The 10,966-nt window shown below is 46.2% G+C and overlaps 1 protein-coding gene across 3 annotated transcripts in view; it reads left to right on the forward strand.

Moving 5' to 3' along the window:
- The window catches only part of LOC110485181 (glutamate receptor ionotropic, NMDA 2B), a 139,610-nt gene that overhangs the window by 44,210 nt on the left and 84,434 nt on the right, over window positions 1-10,966 (forward strand). For all 3 annotated transcript variants that reach the window (XM_036941137.1, XM_036941139.1, XM_036941138.1), the window contains exon 3: window positions 4,970-5,569. In XM_036941137.1, coding sequence (XP_036797032.1) covers window positions 4,970-5,569 — 600 coding nt within the window. The remainder of the gene's footprint in view (window positions 1-4,969; window positions 5,570-10,966) is intronic.

Below are 10,966 nucleotides of genomic sequence, written 5' to 3' on the forward strand. Positions count from 1 at the left end.
ACACTCACATACCCACAAATATCCCACCCCCCATAAATGTTAAACTCCCTTGTTATTGTAATGGTGATAGGTTAGAATGTCTTGGGGTATGATATTTGTGCATCTGTAACTTTCTCACTCACCATTATTCATGATTCATTTAGGATTATCCGTAATCATGGTAGCATTCACATCTATGTAGAAATGTTTAGAAACGTATTCTATTCTTATTTACAATGAAAGTGACTCCAAAATGACACAAACTATTTACAATTAATCTCTATTGGGCAAAAAATTGTCTGAAACACAACCAGAAGAGTCACAATCATTGCATGCTAGTAATCATTGCGTGCTAGGAATATGGAACCAAGTATTTAACTTTTTACTATTTTAATACACATGTAAGTGAATTTGTCCCAATACTTTTGCTCCCTAAAAGGGGGGGGGGACTATATACAAAAAGTGCTGTAATTTGGAAACGAATCACCCGATATAGATGAAAATACCCTCAAATGAAAGCTGACAGTCTGCACTTTAACCTCATCACAATTGTATCATTTAAAATCCAAAGTGCTGGAGTACAGAGCCAAAACAACAATAAAATGTCAGAGGTAGCAAAACTGTACTTCAAATCTATGATACTCCCCCACTTAACATACTGCTTGACTAGTTGGGCCCAAGCCTGCTGTACAACATTAAAACCTATTCAGTCTGTCTACAAACAGGCTCTCAAAGTGCTTGATAGGAAGCCCAATAGCCATCATCATTGTCACATCCTTAGAAAGCATGAGCTCTTGAGTTGGGAAAATCTTGTGCAATACACCGACGCATGTCTTGTATTCAAGATCCTTAATGGCCTGGCTCCCCCTCCACTCAATATTTTTGTTAAACAGAAAACCCAGACATATGGCAGCAGATCCACAAGGTCTGCCATGAGAGGTGACTGTATAGTTCCCCTAAGGAAAACCACCTTTAGTAAATCTGCATTCTCTGTGAGAGCTTCCCATGTCTGGAATACACTGCCATCAGACACACATAACTGCACCACATATCACACTTTCACAAAATGCTTGAAGACATGGCTAAAGGTCAATCAGATTTGTGAACATGGTCCCTAGCTGTGTGTTGTCGCTTTCCATGTTGTCTGTTGTCTGTAGCTTGTGAGGTGTGGAAACACTTTGTTGCTTTTATGAATTTTGTCTTGCTGCTTTTTGTTTTATGTTGCTCTGTCTGTATGCTACGTCTTGCTTATCCTATGTTGCTCTGTCTGTATGCTATGTCTTGCTTGTCCTATGTTGCTCTGTCTGTATGCTATGTCTTGCTTGTCCTATGTTGCTCTGTCTGTATGCTATGTCTTGCTTGTCCTATGTTGCTATGTCTTGCTTGTTCTATGCTGCTATTGTCTATATTGTAATTGTTTTTAATAACCTGCCCAGGGACTGCGGTTGAAAATTAGCCGGCTGGCTAAAACCGTCACTTTTACTGAAACGTTGATTAATGTGCACTGTCCCTGTAAAAATAGAAAATAAACTCAAACTCAATACTTTTGGAGCTCACTGTGTAGTTTTTCAAATAGGATATGTTTAACTACTTATTCTTCTCACTTTGTGTCATTCACTCTCTCTTCTTCCGTCCCTCAAGCCCCCCCTCTTCATCACTGTTAATGAAGGTCTATAAAAAAGAGAGATACAGTATGTGGTCATTCACGTAAAGCGTTGGAGAGAGGTGGATGGAGGGATGGAGAGTAAATGAGTGTTGGGATAAAATAGGACAGAAGAGAGGAGGGGTGAAGATGCGGGGGGGTATTGAGACTTGTTATTCGCTTGGGGCATTCATCACTCCCTCCCTCAGCATCTGTCCATCTTTCTGTCTGTGTATCAGGGAGCCAGTGTTCACTCATCACATCAAGCCAGTTCCTCAATCATCATGTACCTCTCTCTCTCTCTATTTCTCTCTGTCTGCTTCTTTCTCATCCTTCTTTCTCATCCCTCATCTCTCCCTCTCTCCTTTGCATTTCCCTCTTCCCTCCTCCTCTTGCCTTCTCTCTTTCCTCTCTTCCCTCCCTGTCAGGGATTCAGCCACCCATCCATTTGGAGAGTTTATGTCATCCATAATAAAGACCATTATCCTGCTTGAAAACACCCCTCGTGAAATATTAATCAGTATGAGTGTATATACCTTGTATCCATGTGTGTGTGTGTTTCTGCACTATTGATGTACTGTATGTCATATACAACCTGTCCTAGCTAGGTTTCCATCCAATAGGCCACAGATTTTCATGTGAATATAAAACAAATCAGCATAAAGAAACCAGTGGTGTTTCCAGTGAAATGTACTTTTCGCTTAAGTTTTCATTTACCGAATAAAAACCTGAGGTTCAATGTGTTTCTAATGCATTTTCAACTCTACTAATATTTTTGTCACAAAAACTGTTGTATTAAGAAGAAAATGTGCCTACTCTGGTCTTGGCACATGCGCTCTAGCCAACAGCTCCCAGATACAGTGAGGCCAGTCTACATGATGAGTTTACTATGGATAAACAGCAGTCTAGCCAACAGCTCCCAGATACAGTGAGGCCAGTCTACATGATGAGTTTACTATGGATAAACAGCAGTCCAGCCAACAGCTCCCAGATACAGTGAGGCCAGTCTACATGATGAGTTTACTATGGATAAACAGCAGTCTAGCCAACAGCTCCCAGATACAGTGAGGCCAGTCTACATGATGAGTTTACTATGGATAAACAGCAGTCTAGCCAACAGCTCCCAGATACAGTGAGGCCAGTCTACATGATGAGTTTACTATGGATAAACAGCAGTCTAGCCAACAGCTCCCAGATACAGTGAGGCCAGTCTACATGATGAGTTTACTATGGATAAACAGCAGTCTAGCCAACAGCTCCCAGATACAGTGAGGCCAGTCTACATGATGAGTTTACTATGGATAAACAGCAGTCTAGCCAACAGCTCCCAGATACAGTGAGGCCAGTCTACATGATGAGTTTACTATGGATAAACAGCAGTCTAGCCAACAGCTCCCAGATACAGTGAGGCCAGTCTACATGATGAGTTTACTATGGATAAACAGCAGTCTAGCCAACAGCTCCCAGATACAGTGAGGCCAGTCTACATGATGAGTTTACTATGGATAAACAGCAGTCTAGCCAACAGCTCCCAGATACAGTGAGGCCAGTCTACATGATGAGTTTACTATGGATAAACAGCAGTCTAGCCAACAGCTCCCAGATACAGTGAGGCCAGTCTACACGATGAGTTTACTATGGATAAACAGCAGTCTAGCCAACAGCTCCCAGATACAGTGAGGCCAGTCTACACGATGAGTTTACTATGGATAAACAGCAGTCTAGCCAACAGCTCCCAGATACAGTGAGGCCAGACTACATGATGAGTTTACTATGGATAAACAGCAGTCTAGCCAACAGCTCCCAGATACAGTGAGGCCAGTCTACATGATGAGTTTACTATGGATAAACAGCAGTCTAGCCAACAGCTCCCAGATACAGTGAGGCCAGTCTACATGATGAGTTTACTATGGATAAACAGCAGTCTAGCCAACAGCTCCCAGATACAGTGAGGCCAGTCTACATGATGAGTTTACTATGGATAAACAGCAGTCTAGCCAACAGCTCCCAGATACAGTGAGGCCAGTCTACATGATGAGTTTACTATGGATAAACAGCAGTCTAGCCAACAGCTCCCAGATACAGTGAGGCCAGTCTACATGATGAGTTTACTATGGATAAACAGCAGTCTAGCCAACAGCTCCCAGATACAGGGAGGCCAGTCTACATGATGAGTTTACTATGGATAAACAGCAGTCTAGCCAACAGCTCCCAGATACAGTGAGGCCAGTCTACATGATGAGTTTACTATGGATAAACAGCAGTCTAGCCAACAGCTCCCAGATACAGTGAGGCCAGTCTACATGATGAGTTTACTATGGATAAACAGCAGTCTAGCCAACAGCTCCCAGATACAGTGAGGCCAGTCTACATGATGAGTTTACTATGGATAAACAGCAGTCTAGCCAACAGCTCCCAGATACAGTGAGGCCAGTCTACATGATGAGTTTACTATGGATAAACAGCAGTCTAGCCAACAGCTCCCAGATACAGTGAGGCCAGTCTACATGATGAGTTTACTATGGATAAACAGCAGTCTAGCCAACAGCTCCCAGATACAGTGAGGCCAGTCTACATGATGAGTTTACTATGGATAAACAGCAGTCTAGCCAACAGCTCCCAGATACAGTGAGGCCAGTCTACATGATGAGTTTACTATGGATAAACAGCAGTCTAGCCAACAGCTCCCAGATACAGTGAGGCCAGTCTACATGATGAGTTTATTATGGATAAACGGCAGTCAAGCATCAATCATCATGTCACCAGAATAAGACCCTCAATATTTATAGGAAAGGAGCATCAAGATCACCGTGCACTTTCACCACCCTGTGAAGTTCATAATTCATTTCATCTGTAGCCTAATAAAGTGCATGGTTTCCACACACCATATCTCTCCAAGGTTATTCTATGGTTATTCTATCAATATTTGCGCATAAAGGCGTTTCCACCACCATTTCTCGCATAATACATTTTTCCAATGAATATAAAAACATGTCGAACAAAAAAAGATCTGTCAGCATTTATAAAAATATACCGAAATCTCCTGTTCCCATCACAGATGTAGTGATTTTTTTAATATGGTATGACTTTACTCGCATAAAACCTGTAGATGGAAACATGGTTAGTGATACACTGATTCATGTTGTAGGCTCTTGTCAATCCACTTAAGTCAATCAATGTGTATGGGCCACATTGACCTCTCTCTCTCTCTCTCTCTCTCTCTCTCTCTCTCTCTCTCTCTCTCTCTCTCTCTCTCTCTCTCTCTCTCTCCCTCCCTCCCTCCCTCCCTCCCTCCCTCCCTCCCTCTCCCTCCCTCCCTCCCTCCCTCCCTCCCTCCCCACCCCCCAGGTATTACATTCCCACTTCTCGATTATGCCTGTCTGCGGCTGCCACAGCGCCTCCCACCCTCAGGAAAGGCGAGCGTCCCCCACACCCCTGCCCCCCCAGGAGGTGAGACGTCCTCACCGGCGCCGTGCGGCCCTCTCCTCCCTCTCCCTGTCCCTCCTGGGCCTCCTGATGTGCCTGTTCCACCTGCCCCCCGCCTGTCACTCTCGCAGAGACAAGGGCGGGGGCGTGGCCCACTACATCCCCATGGCCCAGCCCCCCCACCACCAGGTTCTGCCCAAGCTGGTTCAGGGCCTCAGCATCGCTGTGGTGCTGGTGGGCAACTCTAGCGAGGTGGCGTTGGCGGGCGCCCGGGAGAAGGACGACTTCCTGCACATGCCGCTGGCGCCCAACGTGGAAGTGCTCACCATGAACGAGACGGACCCAAAGAGCATCATCAAGAGCATCTGTGACCTGATGACAGAGCACTGGCTACAGGGCGTGGTGTTCGGGGACGACACGGATCAGGAGGCCATAGCCCAGATCCTGGACTTCATCTCTGCACAGACACACATCCCCATCCTGGGGGTCCGCGGTGGCTCCTCCATGATCATGGCTGCCAAGGTACAGTGTGTGTGTTTCTATGTGTACTGTGTGTGTGAGAGAGGGTGATTGAGAGAAACAAAAAGTATGAGCAATGTTTTTATCTGTTAGTGTTGATCCTCTGTATTTCATTGTTGTCTTGAACAATGATCTGTTCACAAGTGATGCGGCGATGTCTTTCTGGTGCAACGTCGTTACCACTATCAGATCAATGCTGGTTCATTCATGGGAAAACAGATGCAGAGGTTTGACAGAGAGCAAGAGGGGTTGTTTCCTTTGAAGAAAACTGGAAAGAGTGGGGAAGTTGGAGACAGGATCAGCGTGGTGCGATAGGAGGGAACAGGAAGACTGGGAGAGAAGACGTGCATAGAGAAAGAAAAGAATAACTCAAGTAGACTGGCATGAGGAGAGAGAGAGAGAGAGAGAGAGAGAGAGAGAGAGAGAGAGAGAGAGAGAGAGAGAGAGAGAGAGAGAGAGAGAGAGAGAGAGAGAGAGAGAGAGAGAGAGAGAGAGAGAGAGAGAGAGAGAGAGAGAGAGAGAGAGAGAGAGAGAGAGAGAGAGAGAGAGAGAGAGAGAGAGAGAGAGAGAGAGAGAGAGAGAGAGAGAGAGAGAGAGAGAGAGAGAGAGAGAGAGAGAGAGAGAGAGAGAGGAAGCTGTACTGTCACCAGACATACAGTGTTACCTCGGCATGACAGAGTTCCACTAGATCCCTCTATGGCTCATCCCTATGATATTTCTCCCCCACCCCTTTTCATTCTATTCACTTTAACCATGTCTAATGGGATGAAGCAATCTGGTCCTGCTTTATCTTAGCCGGCTGTGATCCGCGTTTGGACCGTGCTGCTGGACTGGACAATTTTTTTCTGCAGAATAATCAACTTTTATTCAGCCTGAACAAACACAGCTGTACAAAATGGGCTCCCAGAAACTCCTAGAATTTTAAACAGCCTCCAAAAAAAAGCTGCCCGGAATGAGGCCGTCCGCTGGGCATTCCAACTGACGTCACGCGCGTTCAGCACAACGGCTTCCATTGTGGATAAAACATTATCTCTGCTCACCCTTCCACATTTGACCCTGCGTCAACAGGGTCCACCAGCAAACATGACCCACTAGGGCCACCAGCCAGCCATTCATCCCCCTATATCCCCATTACACTATGGAGGATAGCATTGGACAGTCAAATTACATTTACCCCACACATCTCTATCGACAGGTCAAATCAAATCAAATCAAATTTTATTTGTCACATACACATGGTTAGCAGATGTTAGTGCGAGTGTAGCGAAATGCTTGTGCTTCTAGTTCCGACAATGCAGTAATAACAAGTAATCTAACTAACAATTCCAAAACTACTGTCTTGTACACAGTGTAAGGGGATAAAGAATATGTACATAAGGATATATGAATGAGTGATGGTACAGAGCAGCATAGGCAAGATACAGTAGATGGTATCGAGTACAGTATGTACAAATGAGATGAGTATGTAAACAAAGTTTGGTATAGTATAAAGTGGCTAGTGATACATGTATTACATAAGGATACCGTCGATGATATAGAGTACAGTATATACGTATGCATATGAGATGAATAATGTAGGGTAAGTAACATTTATATAAGGTAGCATTGTTTAAAGTGGCTAGTGATATATTTACGTCATTTCCCATCAATTCCCATTATTAAAGTGGCTGGAGTTGAGTCAGTGTCAGTGTTAGTGGTGGCTGTTTAACAGTCTGATGGCCTTGAGATAGAAGCTGTTTTTCAGTCTCTCGGTCCCAGCTTTGATGCACCTGTACTGACCTCGCCTTCTGGATGATAGCGGGGTGAACAGGCAGTGGCTCGGGTGGTTGATGTCCTTGATGATCTTTATGGCCTTCCTGTGACATCGGGTGGTGTAGGTGTCCTGGAGGGCAGGTAGTTTGCCCCCGGTGATGCGTTGTGCAGACCTCACTACCCTCTGGAGAGCCTTACGGTTGAGGGCGGTGCAGTTGCCATACCAGGCGGTGATACAGCCCGCCAGGATGCTCTCGATTGTGCATCTGTAGAAGTTTGTGAGTGCTTTTGGTGACAAGCCGAATTTCTTCAGCCTCCTGAGGTTGAAGAGGCGCTGCTGCGCCTTCTTCACGATGCTGTCTGTGTGAGTGGACCAATTCAGTTTGTCTGTGATGTGTATGCCGAGGAACTTAAAACTTGCTACCCTCTCCACTACTGTTCCATCGATGTGGATAGGGGGGTGTTCCCTCTGCTGTTTCCTGAAGTCCACAATCATCTCCTTAGTTTTGTTGACGTTGAGTGTGAGGTTATTTTCCTGACACCACACTCCGAGGGCCCTCACCTCCTCCCTGTAGGCCGTCTCATCGTTGTTGGTAATCAAGCCTACCACTGTTGTGTCGTCCGCAAACTTGATGATTGAGTTGGAGGCGTGCGTGGCCACGCAGTCGTGGGTGAACAGGGAGTACAGGAGAGGGCTCAGAACGCACCCTTGTGGGGCCCCAGTGTTGAGGATCAGCGGGGAGGAGATGTTGTTGCCTACCCTCACCACCTGGGGGCGGCCCGTCAGGAAGTCCAGTACCCAGTTGCACAGGGCGGGGTCGAGACCCAGGGTCTCGAGCTTGATGACGAGCTTGGAGGGTACTATGGTGTTGAATGCCGAGCTGTAGTCGATGAACAGCATTCTCACATAGGTATTCCTCTTGTCCAGATGGGTTAGGGCAGTGTGCAGTGTGGTTGAGATTGCATCGTCTGTGGACCTATTTGGGCGGTAAGCAAATTGGAGTGGGTCTAGGGTGTCAGGTAGGGTGGAGGTGATATGGTCCTTGACTAGTCTCTCAAAGCACTTCATGATGACGGATGTGAGTGCTACGGGGCGGTAGTCGTTTAGCTCAGTTACCTTAGCTTTCTTGGGAACAGGAACAATGGTGGCCCTCTTGAAGCATGTGGGAACAGCAGACTGGTATAGGGATTGATTGAATATGTCCGTAAACACACCGGCCAGTTGGTCTGCGCATGCTCTGAGGGCGCGGCTGGGGATGCCGTCTGGGCCTGCAGCCTTGCGAGGGTTAACACGTTTAAATGTCTTACTCACCTCGGCTGCAGTGAAGGAGAGACCGCATGTTTTCGTTGCAGGCCGTGTCAGTGGCACTGTATTGTCCTCAAAGCGGGCAAAAAAGTTATTTAGTCTGCCTGGGAGCAAGACATCCTGGTCCGTGACTGGGCTGGATTTCTTCCTGTAGTCCGTGATTGACTGTAGACCCTGCCACATGCCTCTTGTGTCTGAGCCGTTGAATTGAGATTCTACTTTGTCTCTGTACTGGCGCTTAGCTTGTTTGATAGCCTTGCGGAGGGAATAGCTGCACTGTTTGTATTCGGTCATGTTACCAGACACCTTGCCCTGATTAAAAGCAGTGGTTCGCGCTTTCAGTTTCACACGAATGCTGCCATCAATCCACGGTTTCTGGTTAGGGAATGTTTTAATCGTTGCTATGGGAACGACATCTTCAACGCAAGTTCTAATGAACTCGCACACCGAATCAGCGTATTCGTCAATGTTGTTATCTGACGCAATACGAAACATCTCCCAGTCCACGGTACGACATCCGCTGACCCTGCCCGTTGTGCCACGGCCATACATACGTGTCACTGACCCCATAGTATATCCTACACACATAGAAATATTGATGATACACCACCCGCCCGTGTTAAACATGTAAACATTATGTGTTTTATTGTTCATAATGAGGTGTACAGGGTATGCATGCAGACTGAAGGTGTAATTCATTAAGTGCACGTGCCATCCATGCGCCAGGAGCCCAGGCTTGTGCCGCTGCGGCTAAATGGATTTCCCAGGCCGGAAGCCAACACAAGGCCCAGGAGAGAGAAATGGAGCCACATCCAAGGCCATGCTAGTCTCCGTCTCCAAACGGATTTGTGTGTCTGTTGTTTAATGGGCTGAAACAATATTGGTTGAGAATATGGTAGAATAAGAGTGGGAGAAGGAGAGGGATGGGGAAAGAACAGCCTCTCCTCCTGAGAGGGAATCTTGGGGGAAAGAAGGACAGCAGGTGTGTGGAGAGGACGGCGCTACAGAAGCTAGCTGCTGGAAACGTGGCAGACAGAGTGAGACAGCAGCACAGACTGGAGGCGTGAAGGAGAGGCCCCGTAGCAAGGAGAGGCCCCGTAGCTGGGAAGAGAAAAGAGAGAGAGACAGAGTGAGACAGCAGCACAGACTGGAGGCGTGAAGGAGCAAGGAGAGGCCCCGTAGCTGGGAAGAGAAAAGAGAGAGAGAGACATGGAGTGATGAAGGTAAAATCAAAGGTTGAAGCAGAGAGCTTGAGAAAATGTGGTGTAAGGCTTTGGGGAACTAGACTGAACAAAAATATAAACGCAACATTCAGCAATTTTAATGATTTTACTGAGTTACAGTTCATATAAGGAAATCCGTCAATTTAAATAAAATCATTAGGCTCTTATCTATGGATTTCACATGACTGGGCAGGGGCGCAGCCATTGGTGGGCCTGGGAGGGCATAGGCCCACCCACTTGGGAGACTGGCCCACACACTGGGGAGCCAGGCACAGCCAATCAGAATGAGTTTTTCCTCACAAAAGGGCTTTATTCTAGACATAAATACTCCTCAATTTCCTCAGCTGTCCGGGTGTCTGGTCTCAGATGATCCTGCAGGCGAAGAAGCTGGATGTGGAGGTCCTGGGCTGACGTGGTTACACCTGGTCTGCAGTTGTGAGGCCGGTGGGGCGTACTATCAAATTCTCTAAAACGGCGTTGGAGTCGGGCTTATGGTAGAGAAATTAGCATTCAAACGCTCCCTCAGAACTTTAGTCATCTCTGGCATTGTGTTGTGTGACAAACCTGCTAATTCTTCTAGATATGCGACACCTGTCAGGTGGATGTACTATCTCGGCAAAGGAGAAATGCTCACTAACAGGGATGTAAACAAATTTGTCCCCAAAATTTGAGATAAATAAGCTTTTTTGTACAGGGTAGCCTAGTGGTTAGAGTGTTGGACTAGTAACTGGAAGGTTGCAAGTTCAAACCCCCGAGCTGACAAGGTACAAATCTGTCGTTCTGCCCCTGAACAGGCAGTTAACCCACTGTTCCTAGGCCGTCATTGAAAATAAGAATTTGTTCTTAACTGACTTGCCTAGTTAAATACAGGCAAAAATAAAATAAAAACATTTCAGGGATCTTTTACTTCAGCTCATGGAACATAGGACCAACACTTTACATGTTGTGTTTATATTTTTTTGTTCAGTATAATAAGCTTTGGAGAATTGACAGAGCGAGATGGGAGAAAGGGAAATGTAAAAGAAGGTGTTTATCTCTTTCTCTCTCTCTCTTTCTCTCTCTCTCTCTCTCTCTCTCTCTTTCTCTCTCTCTCTCTCTCTCTCGCTCTCTCTCTCTTTC

Source organism: Oncorhynchus mykiss, chromosome 13 (genome assembly GCF_013265735.2).
Source record: "Oncorhynchus mykiss isolate Arlee chromosome 13, USDA_OmykA_1.1, whole genome shotgun sequence".
Taxonomy (NCBI): Eukaryota; Metazoa; Chordata; class Actinopteri; order Salmoniformes; family Salmonidae; genus Oncorhynchus; species Oncorhynchus mykiss.